General features: G+C 43.2%; 1 protein-coding gene across 10 annotated transcripts in view; it reads right to left on the bottom strand.

The window, feature by feature from the left end:
* Positions 1 to 22890, bottom strand: part of WASHC1 (WASH complex subunit 1) — a 44691-nt gene that overhangs the window by 10253 nt on the left and 11548 nt on the right. For 9 of the 10 annotated variants that reach the window (XM_042795358.1, XM_042795361.1, XM_042795353.1 and 6 more), the window contains 3 exons: positions 22109 to 22262; positions 1021 to 1132; positions 193 to 339 (listed from right to left, as the gene is read on the bottom strand). In XM_042795358.1, coding sequence (XP_042651292.1) covers positions 193 to 339; positions 1021 to 1132; positions 22109 to 22257 — 408 coding nt within the window. In that variant the 5' untranslated portion in view covers positions 22258 to 22262. Of the gene's footprint in view, positions 1 to 192; positions 340 to 1020; positions 1133 to 22108; positions 22288 to 22890 lie in introns of those variants that run through there. The other variant, XM_042795351.1, reaches the window with a different exon arrangement.

The raw sequence follows: 22890 nt of genomic DNA, 5'->3' as shown, positions 1-22890 counted from the left end.
TGGCCCTCTCAAACTGACAGCTCCACGGGTTTCCCAGCTTGGCCTCACACCCCCAAACCAACAGGCCAGGCTGAGAAGGTGTTCTGCTTCCAGCCCATATCCTAAAGGCCTGGTCTACTTCATCAAAGAGACTAACAGCCTCCCAATTTCTCTTTGCTTGTTCATCTCAAGGTCTGTTCTCCCCCTCCTTACCTGCAGAGCTTTCTCATCGAGCATTCGGTGCTTGCTCTGAATCTTGTGTCTTGGCCATTTCTGTTTAGCTGGGTCTTCTGCACCAGCAAAAATTGAGCTGTACTCCTGCAGCCGTTCAGGGGCTGGATACTTGGCGCTGGAAAATACCTGTGGAGAAACAAGGAGGGACTGAAAAACCCCAACAACTAGGCAATCCTACAATACAGAAACACGTGGAGTGGAGCAAGCACACATCCGTGCTGCCAGTGGGGATGGACAGCCCTGGAGTCAACAGGTTCCTAAGGGCTATTTGCACAGACCAAAACATGCATGGGCTGTCACTGCTGAAACTGGAAGTGCCAGAGCTGCTCTATCTCCACAAGTACCAAAAGACCATTGGCAAAAAGGCTTCAACTAGCAGGAAGGGAGTTGGAAATACTGTATAAAATGGAGCAAGAAAGAAGGATTTTCACCAATTTTACATTGCTCCATGGGATTACGATGCACTGGAGGGGAGGATCTCCAACAGCAGCTTTCATTCGAATAGCCCAAGTGTCTACAAGCCTGAAGTACGAGGGTGCTGGGTTTAGCTCAGCACGTGCCTTTTCTATTTCTCAGGAAGCAGCTGGGGCAACAACCTATGTAGGCCTCATAAGGCCCAGAGCTCATGGGTCTAAAAATCAACTGAGTCAGGAAGGGGATTCTCATCCCAGTCTTGCTCAGCAGCAAGCCATGGAGAAATGAGCAGGCAGCAGCTGAGCACTGTCCTTCTCTAGAGCTTACATCAGGAGTAAAGAGAGAAGGTGGAAGGAAGAAGGGAGGCCACGCAGCCTTCACTGAAGTCAATACCTTAATAGCCTTCTTGCTGCCCTTTATCTTCTCAATCTTCGCTTGGGCCAGCGTGACTCTCTCACCGATTGCCTGCAGCTGTGCCCGGCTGGCCTCCACCCGCTGAGAGATCCTAGGAGGCAAGCACCTTTCTGAAGATGAAGCATCCAGAGCCCAGAGATTTTTTTTTTTTTTTTTTTTTTTTGGCAACAGCCAGTGCCCAGGCCCTCAGGAAAGAATGTGAACCTCAGTGGACTGGCCTGTTTCATAGGGCAAAATAGTGCTGGTTGAGATATGCTTGTCTCAGCCCCACAGAGAGCTTTATGTACTCCGACATGAAGGCAGGTTTAGTCTGTGACTCACTGCACAACGCTTCTGCAGCCGTTTGAGGCACAGCACAGAAAGATGGAGAACTGCAGCTTTTTTGTGACACCAGAGAGCAGCAAGCCCGACGCCTCTTTTCAGGTACTGCTTACAAGAAAGCCACAGCCAGTTATCAACAGCCAACATATTTTTAATAAAAATTACTTGCTAAAAATGAAAAGCAAGGCATGCTAATGAGCAGAGTTCAGGACTCAGAAGGCTTATCCCATTCTCTGCTATACCAGCAGTTTGTCGCACGACTTCTTCCATGTTGTTTTGCAGTTTTGTGATTCGGTTTCCACATCAGCTAAACAACATCAGGTCCTCCTTCGGAGCGACAGAGCACACTAACTTGCATAATTTTTGCATAACTAGATCAACATCAAAACGCTTTGGGGCTGAGATGAAAAGCATTCTGTGGCAGCAGGGGAGAGGGGCCCCTGGTTAAGTACCTCTGCGTTGGACATACTCCTCTCCTGCAAAGCTTACAGCAGACGCCTTGCAGCCAGGGGCATGACTGCAACTGCCAGCATGTCATGCCGGTCACTACCGTGCTGCAGGAACTGTCACACAGGTTCAACCAGAGACTAGGAGGGACATCGGAACCAGGCATCAGCTACAGAGAACTGTGGAGCCAACTTCAACCTTCAACCTTCCTTCTCCATGCATAACTAGCAGGATCTCCCTGGCTTCAAGCTCAAAAGCTGGAAATGGTTCTGAATCTTCACCCCTTTAACGAAGCCAGCAAAGGATATTTTTATAGCTATACAGCCCATTAGGAGAGACAGCATTCCACTTCAGCAATGTTTTGTAGCAATGAGTTCCATCAGATCACTTTGTGCCTGTAAAAATCAATCTCAAGCGTTGTCTTTAAATTCTACCAAAAGTCCCTCTTTGCTTTTGAGTAGAGAGCGCCCATGCTTTTTTCCACTCTGTCTGTATAATTCCTTTTAGCAACAAATTTGACATCGGCAGTGATCCATGATTCCCATTTTCAAACTGTACCAAACCCATCTCTAAGTATTTTCACTCTGTGCAGCACATTCCCCATTACATTACAGTACAGAAATGGGCTCCCATTGTAGGCACTGAAAAACCAGCAAGTACAAGCAGCATATTCACCTTGTATCATTCTGAGACCCTCACTTCTTCCTCTAAACAGCATTAAGCATTTCTGTTTGTTTATAGCCATGCTCCCCTCTTTCTGAAAGCATGAAAATCCCTCCTTATGTATATGGCAGGAAAGCACAGAGCCTGTTTCTACTTTTTTTTTTTTTGGAGTGGGAGATGAAAAAAACCTGAATCTCATGGGATTCTCCCTCTTGGAATTATTCTCCATTTCCTCATCCTTTTATTTTAAACACAGCCTAACAGCTTGTATTTTGTACCAACACTACATACAAATCTGTTCATGATTTCCTTCCCACACCCTCCCTCTGTCTCAGTGGAGTAAGTCCACATCACTTATACACTTGATAGGTTCTCAAAGTGGCTTCTCTTGCTCCTTTCAGTGGGCATTTCTAGCACCTGTCTGCAGCAAATTTCACATGTCAGAGGGCTGTCCTGTTGCCTTGTTTTGTTAAAATGTGAGATGCCTCTGAAGGACCTAAGTCTTCCCTAACTGCTCTCCCCAGCAAATTATCCCACCTCACAGTTTACCTCTTTTTTAGATGTTTCATAATTGTATTGATTGACACTATTTCCAGTACGGCTCCTAGGGGCATCTGATTATTTTTAATTCCTTCAAAGCTGAAGAAAAATTGATCATTTACTTCTAGTTTGCCTCTCTCCCCCAAATCAATGATTCAATTTTCCCCTCTAATCTGTGAGTAGACCACTCTCATAGAAGAGCTCAACAAAGCCCTCCTGAAGCTCCAAAGAAAAGCAAAGTAGCAACTGCCTTTTAGCCTGTATCCTGCTGACTCCCAAACACAACTCTCAGGGGCTGACCAGGCACATGTTCCTCTCCCAGAGGAAACCTTACGCAAAGTTTTACAGGCTCAGGCCTGGAGACCAGTAACTATTCTCCTCTCTCACACTCGGTGAATGTGAGTGGGTTGAGTGAGGCAGTCAAATGCCTCCCTCATTCCCTTTCCTGCCCCACGTTATTCCCACCACTTCACCAGGTATCACCTCTTGCTCTCCCTTCCCACACTCCCTCTTCCGCTAGCTGTGAGGTAGCAAAGGAGTTTTTGAGGAATCTGTTATCCTTACCTTTCACCCTTAAGCACTTTCACATTCCACACTCATCCTAAGACACCCGGTTTCGGAGAGGAATGGTGCCACAACTCCCTTTACTCCCGCACCAAACACAGGCCGTGCGTCGGCTATGACAAAGTGCTGCTTGGTGCAAGGGTACTAACGACCCCCATAGTGCCTGGACAGCATCAGGGGAAGCACAGAAAGCAAAGCACCTCTCAGCCCAAAGCGTTGCATTCAACTTTTTCATTTAAGATTTGCTGGAACCTATTTTAAAAAAGAGGCACCCCTAGAAATAGAGCGTGTCTGGCAAGTCCTGTGCCCCAGCTGCAACAGCAACAGGGCATCCAAAAAGGAAAGAGGGAAAACATCTATAGCTCCGTCCATCCCTACTGCCCACCAAATATAACCGAGAGTGGGAACGTTTACCCACAAAAGGACAGTATCAGGCAGACGGTCTGTCTGCTCCCCCCACGGCCTGAGGAAGTTGTCCAGTGGCAGCTCAGGTGTTTCAAGCGATGATGGCTCTTCTCTGAGGCACCCTGTACCTTCTCCTGTGATCTGCTACTCCAGGATTTGCGAGGCCAAATCCCACTGACCTTAGGAGGTATGCCCAAAACCTTCACCTGAGGTGGTACAGATGCAGGCACGCAACACAGAAGGAATACACACCAGTCTACAGAATTAATTTATTGGTTGCTGAACAAGGTAACCATAAAAAAAAATCATTAAACCCCCTCAATCCAAGTAATCCAAATTCCATCACGTGTACAGGCTCCTAAAATTACATGACTGTTCTGCATGTACAGTTCAAGATACAGTTGCATGTGTTAGTTGAGAGACAATATACCATATTGGTACTGAAAAAATACATGGGAAAACCCCCTTCAAGCGTCCTCCAGCAACTTTATTATTTCTACTGCTGTGGAACTTACTCCAAGGAGTCAACTCTGGTGTTTGTAAAGAAAGAAAACATGAAGGGATGAAAAGAGCTGCTGCCAAGGATTTGAGGGACAAAGTGTTTGAAGCAAAGTGGCATTTAGACCTCAACCTCCATTTAAGCAGGAGTGTGTTACTGCATGGCATTTGTCTGAAAGACAATTTCAATCAGGACAGGAGGGGTAAGTGTTCATAAAATGGCCTATTCTTGCCCCTCAGGACCCTGCATTCAGACAGTCAAAACCACCTTTGGCATCTGAATCTACTCTGCGCCAACCCTATTAGTCATTGCTCTGTTATTTTGCTCTCGGTGCTCTTTTCTGCTTGAGAAGCCCCTTTAGTTAGATTCAATGTGACTGTGGAGTTGCAAAGAAGCAGGAAGCATACAGTGACAGCCGCTCCCTTTGGGCAGGATGCACGTTTTGGGACAAGTGAAAAGGGGGCCTGCAGAAGAAAGGAGAATATCTCACCTGCCTTCAAATCCTGGGCGCTGAGCCAAACCAACCTCCCTCTTCCAGTGTTTTTCTTTGGGGAAGTAATGCACGCAGCAGATTAAATCTATCTAGTGGATTAGCTCTTAATCTATACAGACTTTTATTTTTAATCTAAGCAGATATTAAAGCCAATCTTTCAGCTGCTTTGATTCAAGCTTTTACATTCCCTTGTTTCCCTGAAATCTTTTTACAGCCAAGCCCCCTGCGCCTCACCCCCGACTTAGATCCAATTTCTCTTTTCTCCTAAAGCCCTCATCCTGCTGCCTTGAGGTCATCTCCATTTTAGAGGCAACTCCCTCAGAGACACACAGCAGGTCCCAGGAATACTTCCTCCCACCTCACTGCCTCCCTTGCTGGCCCCATATCCTCTGCCCCATCTGCAGCCACAGAGCAGATCACTTCCTGTTATTTCCTTGTAACTCCTCTGATAAATCTCACATTCAGGAGGCTACTGAAAGACCTCCCCTGCTGTGCCTGTGTCTGCTCATGGAGGAAAAAAAAAAAAAAATAAATTCACTGTTCTCTCACTCCCATAGGAAAAAGATTTCAGGCATCAGGAATCTGGCATCCAGGACACTGGACACTGCTTGTCAGTTGTCAGCACTGGCAATACTACTACATTTCTATGAGGGTCTCCAAGCGCTTCACAATGCCAAAAAAAGAATTGTGATTTTTATGATCTGTTTGCTAGGCACCAGACAGCATCAGAAAAAAAAATTTAAATCAGATCAGGTTTAAAGACAGGATGACAGATTCCCAGAAAGGTGGCTGAGCAAGACAGAATTCAACTGGAAGGAAGCATCACAGCAGCAGGAGATCCTCTGCTGTCTGTGCTGAACGTACACATCACCCAAAAGTGATGGGGATGACAAAACTTGGGAAGCGGGAGAGAGAACAGGCAAGCTCCACACCAAGGTGAACAAGAAAGGTGAGGCAGCAGAGTCTGGGAACAAACCTCTCTAGAATACCAAAGAACTTCAATTTCATGTCTAAAGTACAAAAGTAAGCGATCAACCAAGGAGAAAGAACATTATGGTATGGAACAGAATGAGAAATGAAGTTGCACAAGAGGATAAGACAGCCAAAGTATTAAATTACTTTTTCCTTAAATGAGGACTGTACACATCACAGCAAGTCAGGCTTCTGGTCTCTTCCCAGCCCAAGCTCCAGCCCTGAGAGATAGCCAGGGGATGATCGGCATTGCTGTTCTAAACTTCAGGGTACATACAGTAAATTTGTTCTATAAAACCTTGGCTTTTTGCCTAAAAGTCAAGCTGCCTTTTTTTTTTTTTTTCCCCCAACAAAGCATGCTTTTATTAAATTCCTCACTTACTGCAAGAGGCGTGAATTAGAAGGGATGGAGTTTATGATTCTTGTATTTTATTACATCCCCGGACTCTCCAAGCAGTGCTGGAGCAGGGCAACAAGGGAAAGTAACAGGGATGGCTGCCATTCATCCTTCCACAGCACCGGTGCAAAAACCAGCATGATACCACTATTGATGAATGAGATACCACTAAGACCTCCAGGACAAGTTTCAGTGGGTTTCCAAAAGTGAGTAAACCACTGGTGAGGTGAGGAGAGACTACCTCACAGGGCAGGGGAGACATCATCCCATGATGAAAGCAGCAGCAGAAGGTGATGCTGAGGAAGCTAAACATCCACCTTTCTTCTCAGGCTACTGAGCCCTTTCCTCACTCCTCTCCTGGGACCCAGAGGCACATCACTGCTCTCTCTTCTACTTTTATGCTGTGAAGAAGAAGAAAATCTCAAGCTTTTTCAAGTTTTAATTTGTCCAAGAATCTTCTTGAAAAAAGGCCATGGGCTTTTATGTTTCCTCAGGCTGCTGAAGTGATGGGGAAACATCAATGCATCGCCCCTGGTACCCATAACTCAGGGTTTTGATGCACAATCCACTAGACTGAAGCAAGCCTAGAGAGCTAGGCTAGAATATCTAAGTGTGTTCTGGCTGGCTAACAAAGGATAATGTTTTATGAGGCACTAGAGTGTGCTTTACAAACAGCCTCACCTCATATGGATGTTCCTACACGCTGCAGTAGGCCAGCTCAGAGTTCATGCAGCAATGACTGGCACAGTCAGAAATGGCCCGTAAAGAAGCCCGAGCCCCACTCTCCCCACTCCCACACAGTGCCTCTGCCCCAGCAGCTGGCCACGTCGCAGGATCGAGAGGGGGAGAGCAAAGGAAAGGCTGCTAAGACATTTATGGTTTACAGCGATCCAGCAAAGCATTCACAGCCAGTTCACAAAGGGAATTCGTCTCAGAAGTTTGAAAGGCGAAAAGTAAAAATGCACGCTATTATAAAAAGTCAAATGCATTCAACCACTCAAAGAAAGATCAACTTGTTTGCTTTCTGCTCTTCTCTCTCCATATTTAAGTAGTTTTTAAAGTCTTACTTCGTGTCTGAGTAAGTGTAATCAGAAACTGTCATCATACACCATCTCTGACAGAAAGAAATCCCAAATGAGATAGTGTAATCAACATTTCTTCCTCCATTAAGGGTTTGGGTATTATACTAATTAATGTTTATCACACTTTGATTTCTCCTTGAGCCTGATTTGCAGGTGTTTCAGCATCCACATATCGCCCCGCTCCCATGATGCCAAACAGCTCTGCAGACTGGAGGGTGATCAAAGTTACCAAGTTATCCTCAGCAGAATCTGGCATACATCACTCTCCACAGGTCATGTCCTCACACAAAAATAATTTCGTTTTGATTTTTAATCTCTCATTTCACAAGGTGCTCCCGCTACTGTGAATTAAGTTTATGTAAAACCGGAAACTTAGAATTTTGACTTATCATCACAGAATACTCCTTCCTCTTCAGCTTGTTCTCCTCTCCAGAAAAGCAGCTTTTCTTTTTCTTTTTTTTTTTTTTTCTTTTTTTTTTCTTTGCTAAAAAGAAAAAAAAAGTCACAAACAAGTTCTTTTTTAACCTTCCAACCTTTTTACTTGCCTCCCGCCACTGACTGATCTGAAAGCAGACATACTTTCCTTTTTTTTAGAAGACACATATACGAAGTAGGAAGTCTGTGTCTGCAAATAAATTACACAATTAGATCCTCTGTTTAAACTCTACAGGCTACTCTTGTTCAAACTACTTCTCCATTAATAGTGTTAAGATATATAAACACAGCAGATTCTACCCTCATGGTGACAGTTTTGGGGAAGGATTCTCTAAAAGAAGTAATGGGAAAAACTGGTTCTTCTACCAGTACTGCTAGAGTTTCATGGGTCACCTTTTGAGTTCCTCCACTAGCAGTGGGGGGGCAGATACTGAACACCACCGTGGAACTGCTTCCCAGAGCAGCAGCCACAGCAGTAATCCTGAGATATTAGGCAGCAGATGCTGTAAGTACAGAATGATAGAATCATAGAATAGTTTGGGTTGGAAAGTACCTTTCAAGGTCATCTAGTCCAAACCCCCTGCAATGAGCTGGGACATCTTCAGCTGGATAAGGTTGGTGAGATCCCCATCCAACGTGGCCTTGAATGTTTCCAGGGAGGGGACCTCTACTACCTCTCTGGGCAACCTGTTCCAGTGTTTCACCACCCTTGTTGTAAAAAAATTTCTTCCTTATATCTAGTCTAAATCTACCCTCTTTTAGTTTAAAACCATTACCCCTAGTTCTATTGCAACAGGCCCTGCTAAGAAGTTTGTCCCCATCTTTCTTACCAGCCTCCTTTCAGTACTGAAAGGCTGCAATAAGGTTTCCCTGGAGCCTTCTCCAGGCTGAACAACCCCAACTCTCTCAGCCTGTCCTCATAGGAAAGGTGTCGTAGTAACTTGTACCAGTACTGTAACTAGTAAAAGTTGTTAGTAAAGTACTAGTGACTAGTTTGTTATCTGTATAGTCTTCACTCGTCATTGCAAAATTCTCACAGGTATTTACTCACTGAAGCTCCATCTTTTATAGTAATAACCTTAAGGGTATTTTTCCTCCCTTTTTTTTTTTTTTTTTTTTAAATCACTTTTGAAAGGAAGGCTAATCCTATTTGGACAGAATCTTACAAGACTGTCAGAAGTAAATTTTGCTTCCACGTGGCTTGAAGTTACGGATCTTATTTGGCAGACAGCTTGAGAAAGTGTTTTGGCACCTTGTAACCTTAAATTAATCGTGTGCACGAACATTAGGTTTCTCTTTCTCCCATCAAAGCTCCTTTCTTAGATTAGCCAAAGATCTTCCTCCCTATCCCCACTAAGCAGCAAATGTATATCGCCACACAGAGTCACAGGAAATGTAAGCAGTGAAGAAATGCCCAGGTGATCCTATGGTGAACTATATCTGGGTGTAGGGAAAGCTAACGCTTTTAAAAAGGTCTCAGATTCCTCTGGATCGCTGAGTATACAAGAATCTCCCTCCCAGCCTCCATTTGGGTACCATGTCTGTTTCTACACAAACAGCACTTCTCACTCTTAATCAACATTACACTCTACATTTCCTATCAGCAGTAGCCACAGGAGACAGATCAGCCTGGACTTAAACGTCTGATCCGTGCCTTCCCCCAGGTGGAGTTTCAAGAGAAATGCATAAGCCACCAGCCAAAACTGATGTTTCTTCTGAGCTTCATCTGAAGGTAGCAAGAGCAGGAGACCAGCACTGACAAGTCCACGGTGGCCTCCCCAGCCCTTTTAGCCTGTGCCTCACTTGAGCCACAGATACCCCACTACATGGTCAGGATAACGTGAGAAGGAAGAGCGACATTTGCAGAGCTGTCCTCCCCGCTGGCAAGGCAGTTCATGTCGACTCAACGCTGCAGAACAAGCAGACAGCCTGGTTTATAGCAGAAGATGGGGAAGCTTCTCTTTATTCCCAGCTTTCCCCCCTACCTTCCAAGTGGTTTTAAATCAGTTTTCCTGACCAAGGTAAGTAGCACCCAGTTGCGCACGTGTGGTAAGATCTGATTTAGTGAACACCCCTAAAGGTTCTACTGTAGGGCTTGCCCTAATGTAGGGCTGAATGTACCAGGTAAACTGAGCTCCTGCTTGTATGTTGGGATGGAGGTTTTTTATACTGACACAGCACATAGCGCAAATGCTGCTCCTAGTCTGTTTATCTCCACTACCAAAACAAGCCATTGACACCAAGAATAAGAATGCTGATCAAAACACACCCGCCTCCAGAGTGGAACGTGATTCTTTGTGATAGAAGTTCAAACTCTAATCATTCTCTGAGAAAAGCAGTGCTCTTCTTCGCATTTAATCAAATATCATTAGAACTTCGTAGCTTTTCACCCAAAGATCTCAAAGCAATTTCCAAGTGTTAATTAAGTCTCGGTTGCTTGTGAAACCAAGAGTGGAATCGTTTGTCCCCAGTGACAAAGAAAATCTGGGGAAATTCACAGTACAGCCCCAGCAGACCAGATTTGTGGCCCACCATTCACTAATTTGAACATTTTTTGCTTTAATTCACAGGAGTTAACACGTACATTTCAGTACTTGTTTAATTTTCAGTTTTAATGAGTTTAAGACCACCTGTGCAAATACCTCTACACTTTTCAGTGCTTCCCCATTGCCAAATCCATCCCACTGCTGCTCTGTAGAATAAACTACAACCAGCAAAACACTGACCATTCTCTCCAACAACACTTCTTTCTCTGAATCCAAAATACAAACCCTCCCCACATTTAAGACACAAGTTTGAAGGTAAGGGTCTTTGCATTGACTTTCAATTTTCCTCACTTCCCAGTAGCTGATGGCAATCACACAGAATTTGACCTGTGCGACACAAGTTGAGCCCTTCAGTCCCTTTTTCAATAACAGATATTTAAGAGCTATCATTTACAAGCTAGTACTCATACAGCAGTCACTAACTAAAATCACTCTCTATAAAAACCACTGTTCTGCACAATTGGAATTGCATATTTAGAAGGAAAGCCTAACCAAGAAAAAGGTCTCGTTACCATAAAGCAGTCTGTTCCATCAACTGTGAAACCCTCAAAGACAACTGCATTACATCTCTTCTTCTTGTAACTCTTAGTTCCTTTCTGACTTCCACCACATAATAAGGGTCTGTCTCTGGTCTTTCCTCACTTTGTCCTGACTTACTGAGGTTGTCATCAGATACTTGGTAAACGACCTAATGAGCTTTTGAAGAATGACTTGAACATCCAGGTCATTTTGTTTTGCTCTCAATACTGTGGTTTTGCTCATCGTATTTGCTGCAGTGATCACTGTAGTTTCAACAGCTTACAACTGAATCAAATTTCTTCTATTCCCTTCCACTCTACCTTCAGTTAGATACTTCTGCCCCTGCGAGCATTGCCACTTGCTGCTTCTGTTCGCAGTCAATGATCATCCTCAGCATCCCACGAGGACTAGTGCTGATTCCCAAGATTGTCCCAAAATTTTGCTACGGTGAAAACAAGTTCAACCACATAACTGTTTCTGAGAAAGTATATCATCCCTTTGCTAGTTACAAAACCTCACTGCTAATTACACCTTTTCCCTTTCTCACCCATTCTTCTAATCTGAACTTCTCATAACAGATCCTGCTCTTTCAAGACAGGTCTCCTTCTCTTAAAGAAAAGATTTCTTCCTGTGTTTTTTGCAAATGGAGCTTATTATTTCACAATATTTGCTCTTCAGAAACAGGGGTTGTTTCGTGCTACTTCCTCATTCTCCTACAATCAATTGCAGTCATACTCAAATCTCAAAAAGCACCTTCTGTGATATGCCCATCAACAAGCTAATTTGAACACAAGTGCTTCTTCAACAAATGACAGTAACTCTGTATAACACATTATCCATCTAACACCTTTTACTGAGTGATTACAGCAGTTTCTTACTTTCTTGAGGGATTTGTAGTTACTTTTTCCCCAAAAAATTTTGGGCCCTAGGCAGAGATTTTTCTAACAGCAAAGAGCAGATGCCTCTCTGCTTGGACTGACAGCCACTCTGTCATTTCAATTAAATAGTCTGTGGCACATCAGTGATCAGACATCACCTTTAGAGCTGTTCTAGACACATGATTTAATTTTCCTCACTGTCCTTTTAAAACTCATCTTCCCCACAGAGTGAGTCGCAAATAGTCATTAAGAATGGAAATACTAGCTTCACAATAATACCAGAACAAATGTGTACAGCAGTTTCCAAACCTCCTTCCCCACCCCAAAACTTCCAGGACTGTAAATTCATAACTTTTAATAGCCTAACCACTCACCCTGTGACATACTCACACAGTAAATGTTCTCACAAGCCAATGCCTTCAGCAGCAGCTAAACCCCTCATCCCAGCTAAAAGTAAGCATGAAGCATAATGAAGGGCATTATTTTGGCTTTGGGGTTCTTTGGAGTTTTTCCCTCCCCCCTAAGTCACCCATGTGTTAGAAAGAACAAAGAAAACCCTGCCTGGTGCTCATTAACCCAACAAGAGTTGGGAGCTTCTCACCCTCCCCCCCTGAAAAAGGTCACATGAAGTCTGAGTATGTTCTGGAATCAACAAAATCCAGGATGCCACTTACAAAAGTACTGCTGTTGAAGCAAAAACAAAGAAACCCAGTCATTAGGCCAAAGTGACAGAGAGAACTGAACTGTGGTGACCACAAACTTTCTAGTTTCTTGGTGTTGAGCTTCTGGAATGACTGGCATGTTACACATATATTTCATAATTAATCAGAAAGGCTATTCCTGCTGCACTACCACAGAGCAGAAGTGCAGCAGCTGTGTCTCCTTTTCTAAAAGGAATGTCCTGTTACACCTCTTAAGCCCATCAAGCATGTCTTCTTATTCAGCTTTGATGGTAGATCTAAAATGAAAGTCCTAGAAGTAAAATAAAACCAGGTATTTGCATTTTAGAACATATATTAATCCAGACTAAGGATCGTATTCTTGGATAAATTAAGAATGGAATCCAACTCAGAAGATACTAAATTACCCAACTGGGGTTTTTCAACACACTTTACCATCCAAATCCTTCATCCTGGCTCCAAAAAAAATTTTTATCCCCTCCTCTCCCTAGTAGCACAGCTTGGTGGATTCCCTCAATAAAATGATTGTCTGGAGGATTTAAATGGAAGGAAAAACAAGAACTCCTTCATTAGCATCTGCAAATGGATCTGCTGCCTCCAAAAGCGCTGCTCTGTCTTAACTGTCAGTTGCATTCACATCCAAACTCTAACCTATTCCATTTGGAACAGCCCAGTGACAGCACCACAGCTAGTCAGAAAGAAAGACCATGGAAGGAGAATGTAATCCGCCAGTCAAGTGTGAAGAACAGACCTTTGGCACTGGTGTTTCCTCCCGCAACTCTCCCCTCAGTGTGCACACTCCCACTTGTATAGGAGGGAGCCTGTAATACACATTTCAAGCCACTCAGTGTTATTTTCCAGACATTTTTTTCCACACTAGATCCCTAATGGAAGTCATGCCTGTAAAACAAAGTGACTTGTTTGCATCTCTTCCTCCAGGGCTGACTGAATAGACAAAACTCATGCACAGAAACAGAAAATGACTCCAACACGTGTCAGAGTCCAGTGTCTGAAGCTGGTCAAAAAGGTAGAGCTATCAGTTTGTATAAGAAAATAACAATATGGCAATTGTGTCAAGAAAAGCGGGAATGGGAGAATCTCACGATATTGCCAAACCTGCGGGCTATGAAACTAGAAAAAAAGGGAGTATTTCTTTTGCTGTGAGGCATACACTGTCTTGTTATGATGATCTTCTCCTTGGATATTTCCAGAGAGTAATAGCTACAGCCACTTGTGGTAGGGGGCTGGGGGGGAAGGGAAGGCCTCTCTGGATGGGGAGGTTCATAAGATCCTTTCCAAAACTTTGTTAATTAATAGCCACCTCCTGCCCTAGTAGTTTATAGATATGACTTGCTGCAGGACAAAAATCTCAGTCACTGCAGCTCTCATCAAGTGGATCTGGATCCTTCCAATCCACAGCCATGCAGAGTACTTCAAGGAAAGGAAGTTTACTCAGCTGTACAACAAGCAGAGTTTCAGAGTTCTCCTGGAGAACCTTCTCCAGGCACCACAACTGTGGAGAGACACACTTAACTGCACTGTAGCCCAATTCGTCCACACCCTACCCTCAAACTTATTTCCCTATTCCATCTTCCCACCATATTCACACTGAACTGCTGCCTGCCTCCAACACAATGCTACTTTTAAGGCACCCCAAACATTTCTGAACACAACATACAAGTGATTCACATTTTAGCATCTGTCTGAGTTGGGTAGAAACTCTGAAACAACATTCAAGAGATAAGCCTAGAAAAGGTGTCAACATGCCCACGTAGCACTGGCTTCAAAATTAACTGAAAATAAACATGCAAAGGTAGATGCTTGGTCCCACTGTAAAGACTTGCATTGCTCACTGGAACAAGTCTTTTTGGCATGTGGTAAGGAAGAGAGATCACCACCACTTCCTGACAATTTTTTTTTACTTCTTTCTCAAAGGGCTCTCAATGCTCTTGCTACGCAGAAAAGTCTGCTTTGGGGTTCAGCATGAAATTTTCTTCCCACGTGCCTTTACATCATTATGGATACATCACCACCATTATTATCTCTGGACACATTACTCTCATGCTCTAGGATAGTACAACTTTCAGCCATTTAAAACCTCACTGCATTAATGCATCAGGCAGCATTTCTGAAGTCTGTAAGCCTCCACAAGCATCAGCTGGTTCAGATCCTGCTGCACTCAGCTTCAAAGCAGGTTATTTCACTGCAATTGCCCAGTGCTTGGGCTCCAGGCTATGCACACACTACCTTTTCAATCCAGAAACTGTTCAGTAAGCAAAAAGTTACATTTTGTCAATAGCAGAGAGGTCTTCTTGGGCTTCAACTTCTCAAAGCAGTAAACCCTGGGGTAATTACACCCCTGCACCTCTTGTTACAAAGACAGCTCATAAAAAAGAAGGCAATGTTTATCAAGATAGTTACTTCTCACCTCCACAAAGGGCTCTAACATGGGTTTCTTTTGCCTCTTGCTGCTACAGGATTTATTTCCTTCGATGGTTTTGAAATTGACTTTATCTGTTTTGGAACAGGGTCTCTGAATAACAAACAATGGTAGTTACTACATGTGTTAAAATCATAGCTCTTTAAACATTTTAGAAAAGTTTTGCTGAGCCACAGGGAGTCTATAGATGCTAGTAAATTGATTTTAGCCTACTGACACAAAAATATGAACAAAAAGCAAATAAAATTAAGTCAGAAAACCATTATGAACTGCATGTGATTGAACCAAATTTTTTTTTTATTAATGATTTTCTTCAAGATGCAAAATTCTGCTGCATAAACAGAGACTGCACAGCAAATAGTTCCTATCTTATTTTTATTAAGCATGGTAAGTTTTATCACAGACTCTTCTAGGACAGCTCTTCTCAGGAAATCCAACTCATATAGTGGTAGACTGCAACACTCCTGACACAAATGATCGGCGTTGTCATAATCAATCCTCTAGAAACGAAGGTGGGATTTTCCCTTCCTCATGACCAAACAAAGAAAATAAAACAAATACCTTCAAAGCAAAAGCCCTCCGTTACTGAAATATCAATCTTGTTTCCCTCTGTTCTCTTTCAGTATCACTCCTTCACCCTTTGAGGAGCAGCAAATCCTCCTTCTGGGAATGGATCTGATCTCCCCAGAGTTGCAAAAGCAAAATGAAAGTTGTCCAGAGAGGAAGGAAAAGATTCAGGCCTCAAGCTGGTGAAGCTGCAATGCATATTCTACTGGGTGTTCTTCCAGCTATGAAATTGCATTTATGTAGGTAGGTGCATCTTACACCTCTTCCTACTTTTGAATCTCTTACATGCTTTCTCAGGGAGTCTGTCTTATCCTGTCTTTAAGAACCAAGGAGAGAATTAGCTCACAAGAACTTGAAAGCTGCTACTCAATATCGAATTTTCTCCACCACGGCGCACAGCACAAACAAGAGACTACCCTGTCAGGGTTAAAAAAAGCTGCAAACTAAAATAAAACAACAAACCGTATGTTCCAAAGTTACCTAAGTTTCTGTCTACTGTTTGCCTTTCCGATTGCGCATTCCATCTGTTTTGATCAAACTGTCTCACATTTCCAATGGATATTCCAATACCATGAAAGACCCTGTAAGACTAGAGAGAATCTTTCCAAGAGCTCCATTAATTCTGAAGTTGTTGCCTGCCTCCTTTTGCTAAGCAGCTTTGAGACCAATTCCAGAAGCGGGAGAACACCTCTCCTGCAACTTCTGCATTTTCCTTCACTTTTTTACTACTCAGAGCAAACTGATATATCAGTGGTTTCGTATGCTTGCACCTAAACCACTCTTTTTATTTTTAGTGAGTGAAGATATGGGTAAGGCTTGTATTTCGTTTGTGCTCCCGGACAGCCATTTCAGCATCCTGCACACAATATTCCATCATTTTCTTTTCAGACATAGAATCAAGCACTAAGAGCTCTTCCTCCTCACAAAATGTTTTCTGTAGCTAACACAAACTCATCTCATGCTTTGAGAAACATTTTGCATTAATGCTGTCAGAGTCTTTCAGTTATTCATTAAAATGTACCACTATTTGCAGACCTGCTATTAGGTACTAAAAGTTTAAATCTGCTTAGAGGAGGATATTGAAGGTGAAGCACTTGGATCATTTCTTTGAACTGCTCACTTTAAACAATACTGGAGGCCTTGTTAATGTACACAAGGCTACAGCTCTCTTAGCAAGTTCAGGCCTGCATTTCAAACACTTAAAACAGAATCAATTGATCATCCATCTTTGGGGGGAATGGGATTCAAAGATAAACAGACTGCGAGTGAAAGAAAATGATGTGGAAGGGCTGTTAGTAGACTTAGAGCAAAGGCTTAAATAACCATTGCTACATTTCAGTGACAATGCCATAAAGAGCATCTCACTTGCAGAATCAAATCCAGCATTCTGTTCCTCTCCTTCAAGACACATTTAATCTCTGGAAGTCCAAAAGACACAGATTTTCAGCACTTTGAGATAAGCAAGAATCCTGTCTTGCTAATTCTCCACCATGTTTGTTTCATTTTGAAGGAATAATCTTCTAATTACTTAATACCATTCAGTCTCCTCTTTCCTACTATTCTAATTTAACGTCAAGCTGTGACAGCTCTATCTGTGCCTCTTCCCACCAGCTGCCCTACTCTATGGGCTGTCCAGGCATCTGAATTAAGCTTGGGCCTCAGATCCCACAAAATTTTAAGCTTAGGGATTTTGGCAGCATCCAAAAGGAGATGTAATTTGGACTCCTGCAGAACAACCACTATCCTTTTGCCTCTTTTTGGGAATGTAGGATGCTTGCTATTGCCAGCTGCCACCAACTTTCCAAGCACGCTGCTCTGACCCTCATATGTAGCCTCCTAAAGTCTTCCCAATAGTTCAGGAACCTCTCTCAAGCTACATCTTTACAAGCACTCAAATTTAGCTTCCAGAGGACCACGAGAGCTAAAACAAATGAACAGTTTCTTACAAAGTGTGCGCTACACTTAAAAATAATAATAGTAATTTTAAAAAATCCACATTACTTGGACATGCCTCTACAAGAATAAACAATACCGGCAGGCAAAATTCTTCCCTGTCTTCCCCATGCTCCTGCAGGACCATCCAGTCACACCTTTACCTCATTGTTTCTGCTCAATCTTCCCGGCAGCAAATCACTGCTCCTACAGCCCCTCAAGAAAGGTATCCGAAACTAAACTAGACCTACCATTCTCCCTCAGATGACCTCTGGGACAACTTCAAAGTACCACGAGGTGGCATGTTGCTTAACAAGAGCCGTATTACTCTCAAATTAACCGGAGAAAAATTGATTCCCTGTGCCACAGCCAGCCTCTTGGTGTAAACTCACCTGAACGATGACCCATCACAACAGAGCCCTCTTGACAGCTCTCCTCCTAGTAAGATCAAACACTCACAGCCAGCAGAGGAACAACTACAGTGCAGTGTCCTCCAAGCTGCACTCCAGAGCCACAGTGCACAACCAGACAGTATGGCTTGCAGCAAGGCCCTTCTTTGCAAGTTTCCACGAACATTTAATAACACATTTCACAGACCTCCTAAATCAAGTGCATTCTTATGGATATATTCAGTCACCCATTTCCATTATTGATCATCATGACTAATCACAGTAATAAGTTTAAAACAAGGAGGGGGGAACACCCAAACACACCTCATGATTAAGGTTTTGTCTGTATTTTCAGTTTCAGGACTACTCATCTCAACCCTGCTCCTGTCCCAAACGTCCCTTAAGGCCCTTCTGCCCACCCAGCCACTCCTTACCCTCCTTAGTCACACACATACCAGACTTCCTCCCCACGCTTAACAGCATTTCCACAGTGCTTTTATTTTCCAACTACCACTTTCAGAAGCGTGGCTTGCAATTAAACCTGTGTTTAATATTAAAGCCCTTTTCAAATATTTAATATGAAATTAATTCAAATTCAACTAGGGAGGAACAAGAAGGATATGCCTGTTTAGCAAACTACTATTCCAGACAACCAAAAGACACTGAGTAAGTATATTTAAAATGATGTTCTTCCATAAATGGAAAAAAAGAAGCACAAGGATGGAAAATTTTGTATATTGGACAACTTGTGGTTGGATCACAGGCAGAGGAGACCAGGACTTTGTTAACGACATTCCAACCCCAAGTATTTGTTTTATTTCTACTGCTGTAACACTCCCTGAGATAATCTGCACAGGCAATTTTCCACAAGTCTGTTATACAAAAGTGAATAATGAACTGTCATAGTAGAGGTTATTAACATCTGCTGGCAACAAAAACTCTCCTCAGAAACTGAGAAGTCCTACAGAGCAAGCCTAGCTAACGAGGGTGGCATCTCAGGAAAGTGAGACCTATCACATATCTGAAGTACTTACCACAACAACATTCCTGTAAAAAATGCCACAGCACAATATTCCAACACAAGCTCTCACCCAGAAAACGCTGGTAATGATAAAACAAATAGATGAAAGACTACTGGTTAACTGAGTGCTTAAACTGGTCATTCTCCTCCTGTGACCTATATCAAAAGCCCTCCTTAGTAGTCTGGGGGTTAAACTCATATAGATATTATGTTAGATTGGCTATGTTAGAATATTTATGTTTTAAGCAGTAATGATATGTATTAAAATCTCAGTAGCTACAGGCAATGAATCTGATCTTTTCTGCAGCTTCCACAGCAGATTAATTATATGAATTCAGTTAACATACACAAGGTTAAAACTTCCATTACTCCAAAACATAACCCTGGAAAGTACATGCAGCCTCTTGATGGCCTCACAGTACTGATGCCTGTACCAAGAAGACAGGACTTCCTAAGAGGATGGGACTGTTGACAGTACTGACCTAAGACATCACCCTGTACTGCCCCACAGCCAAGAGCTCAGTGCTCTCACTCTGCAGGATGTGGAACATTGCTGTTCTCCATGTGCAAGGGGCTGGATGGATCCCTGCTGCCAGGGGTTAGGAATGTGACAGAGGGGGATGCTGAGCTGCCCCTTGCTCTTTCTTAGTGATTCCGGATTGCAGTCCAGGTGCAGTTAACAAGGTGCACAGGAGGTTTAGCTGCTATGTGTTGCTAGACCTACTCTCCAAGGCTGTTCCCAATGCGTCCGCCCAGGTCTCAGCCACAGTTTACCTGTTTTTTTTGCATCTGCACATCCCTTGATTCTCTACAAGCTAATGAGCTCTGCAAAGAGCCTCATTCACCACACACTCTACCACAGTTAAACTTAATAGCAAGTCAGCTAGTTTGAGAGCATTGGGAAAGACAGATTGTGTTCTTTCCAAAGAGAGACAGACTCAGGGGTTATTTCACAGATTCCCCAAACCAGGGGGAAAGGGAGCAAAGCAGCTTATCTTCTTCCTCCCAATTCTCCAAATGCAAATGTGTCTTTCTTAAGTCTCCCTGAGAAGACTGCATTCCCAGGCACTTTTCACCACTGCTGCTTCTGCACAGCCACTAACTGGCCCAGAGAATATTTATTCTACAACCAAAACAGTACCACAGTTGCCTTCAGCCAGTTTCCAAATAAAGACAGATAAAGCTCACCCTCCTTTCATAATGGATAGACATGTTTATTTTAAGAATTCACACTCAATTGTCACGCCAGTAATAACTCAAAACAGAAGCTTTGATTAGCTAACATGGAAAAAAAGAAGATTTAGTTGTGGAAAGATTCCTCTTTCCATGGAGAGTAAGAGAGACCCTTTCACTCCACCTTCAACAAATTACAAATCAGCTTGCCACTCTCGAAAGCAGTGTACCAATCCAACTGTTCCCATAAAACAACCCCAGAACATCTGCATCTTTGTAGCACCGAAGTAATGAGTTTGACACACTCAGCTGAGTCTGACACACTGAACAAGTTTCTTCTCCATCAACACTGCAAGCTGCTGTTTTGCAGATCAGAGCAGCCAGCTTCGCAGATAAGGCAGCTCCTTCCTGGAAATGGAAGACAGAGCTGCCTTATCTCAGGAAAGGGAACATAAAAGGTCACTCTTCACTAAGTGGCAAAGCCCTCACCTTGAAAGCTTTGCCCCTTGATTGGCATGGAACAACCAAGGTCATGGAACTTTTAATCAGACGCCTGCATAATTACTAAATCGTTATTAATTATATCAGAGAGCTGAGACCTCAGAGGAAAGGCAAAGCAAACAAATAGGCCAATGAAGCCTCCTCTGTTGTTGGAAAAAATTGGTAATTAAAAGTCATGAGTGAACCAAAGAGAGAGGGAACAGCATCACAGTCACTGTTCAGGACTCAGGAGTGACTTGCATACAAAACAGCAGGCTTGTCTCCCTGTGGAAATTACAGGGTACTGTGCTACAAAGCAGTGAGTAGGAGGGGGGAAAATAGAAAAAAAAAAAAAAAAAAAAAAGGGAGAAGTGGGGGAAAAAAAAGGCAGAGAAAGAACCACTCCTGTTTTATCAATAGCTTTATTTGCCCCTCCAGAGAGGGATAGCACTGCCAACCAGACCCAAGTTTAGAGCTGGCTTCCACCTGTTTCTGGCAGCTCTAGAAAGACTTCTCCCAGCCTTGTATCATGAAGGGTTCCCATACTGAGCAGTGCACAAAAGAACAAGACCTTGTGTTCAATCAAATCCAGCCTACACACAGACCTTGCCCAAACAAAGACTATTCCAAGGAAAAGCCTGTATTTTGCTCAATGACCTGAGCTCAGACTTAGTGACTACCCTTTCCCCAGAGGCTGCCTTTCAAAGTATCACTCTCAAAAATCAAAGAACTTCAATCTGCCCCTAAAGAATCAAAAAACTCAAAAGATGAAAGAATGCTATGGTCCTGCTCACACCATAATAAATCAAACTAGGTAGTTATGATCCCCACTGAAACAAAAACAAGTGCTTTTGCTAATCAGGCTATGAGAAGACAAACGCTGAGCTATTTCCATACCAATGACACGACACACCATCTCAGGGCACTGAGATATCAAAGATGGCATTGGATGAAAAAAGGCAGCACGCCATCTACCCTCATTTGTAGGCAAACACAGGAATCTCTCTGGTCTGCTATATAGGTAGTGTTATTGATCCAATCCTAAAGATGACTATATGCAAGAGGTGGCAAGTCTGGGCCAAATCCCTGAAGGGATCAGTTTAGATGGATTACAAGACTGGTGAGAACAGAAACTCTCAGGTGCTCAGCCCTCCCAACATACAGAAAGAGAAGCACAAAACACCAGAAGCCCAGAGAGAAGTTTGTAAGTCCCAGAGATCAGAACAAAGAGGCATTTTCTACTCCACTGCTCCAAGGACAATGACTCAAAAAGATGTATCTTCAAGATACTCTAAATAAGAAAGTCTCCCATTTAAAACATGAGCAAGAAGGAATAAAGGATAACTGCAGCAGAAGCAGTAATGCAATTTGTGGGAGTCTGCCACTGAATAAAAAATTTAGAACAAACAACCCCTGGCTAACTGCAGTCATTTCATTATACTTAGCTTTGACAGATCTGAATCCAATAAACTTTTATTGAAGTGCATCTGGTCCTTCTTTATCCCTTTTGTGAACTTCCATTGCTTGCCAGTGCAATGCCTTTTCACTGCTGCAACCTTACCACGGCACTCCACTTTCCTATTGCTGAATGAGAAGCCCCCAGCCCCCACAGACAGCACCGTACCTGTTGAAGATATCGCCCGACACCTTTTGCAGATACTGAAGTGCATCTGCCACCTGCTGAACAGCCTCCTCCCTGCGTAAGTCCGGTTGGATCAGGGGGACGGAGTACGTCTGCCCTTCCAAAAAGTGCTTCTGGGCTGCTGTAGCCATTGTGCCTAAAGGAAAGAGCAAATAGGCCATTACAGTAAACACACTTGCATTTTATCACAGCTTTTATCCGGGGACTTCTACTCTCTGTTTCCCTAATTATTTTAGGAAAGCTTTTGCAACAGAATTGGTGAGCTGAGGAGAAAGGCACAAGTAGTAAGGTTGACATATTGGATTTTTAATAAATCCAAGGCAGTTAAAGGGAAGTGTGAGACTCTTGCTTATCTGAATGCTCTTGGGAACCATAATTTTATTTTTAGCACTTAACAAATCTCTGCTCAGTACTGTGCTGAAAACAAAGACCACACTTTGGAGCAGAGTCAGTTCAGGGTGGCGATAAGACTTGTCAGAAATCACCCTGTCCCCTCCTCCCGTTCTCATATTCCAGATGGATATATTTCAGGTCATTCAACCCTATTAGCAAAATGCAGTATTTCATCTTACACTTCTGCTCCAAGAAACACAACCACCACTCCCTTCCAAGAACAGCAGCTATGAAATTACAGGGCATGCATGTACACACACGCCCTTGCTCCAAGTAGGTTAATGAGAGTTCTTCCATTCTGAGACTCCCAGGAGCTGCTTGTTGCTTCTGGTGACTGGATTTTTCTTTAGTAACTATCTTGAAAGAAGACT

The sequence above is a fragment of the Tyto alba genome, unplaced genomic scaffold, assembly GCF_018691265.1.
Source record: "Tyto alba isolate M040663 unplaced genomic scaffold, T.alba_DEE_v4.0 Super-Scaffold_21, whole genome shotgun sequence".
Lineage (NCBI taxonomy): Eukaryota > Metazoa > Chordata > Aves > Strigiformes > Tytonidae > Tyto > Tyto alba.
The sequence above is the reverse complement of the archived record's forward strand: the minus strand, read 5'-3'. Positions and strand labels throughout refer to the sequence as shown.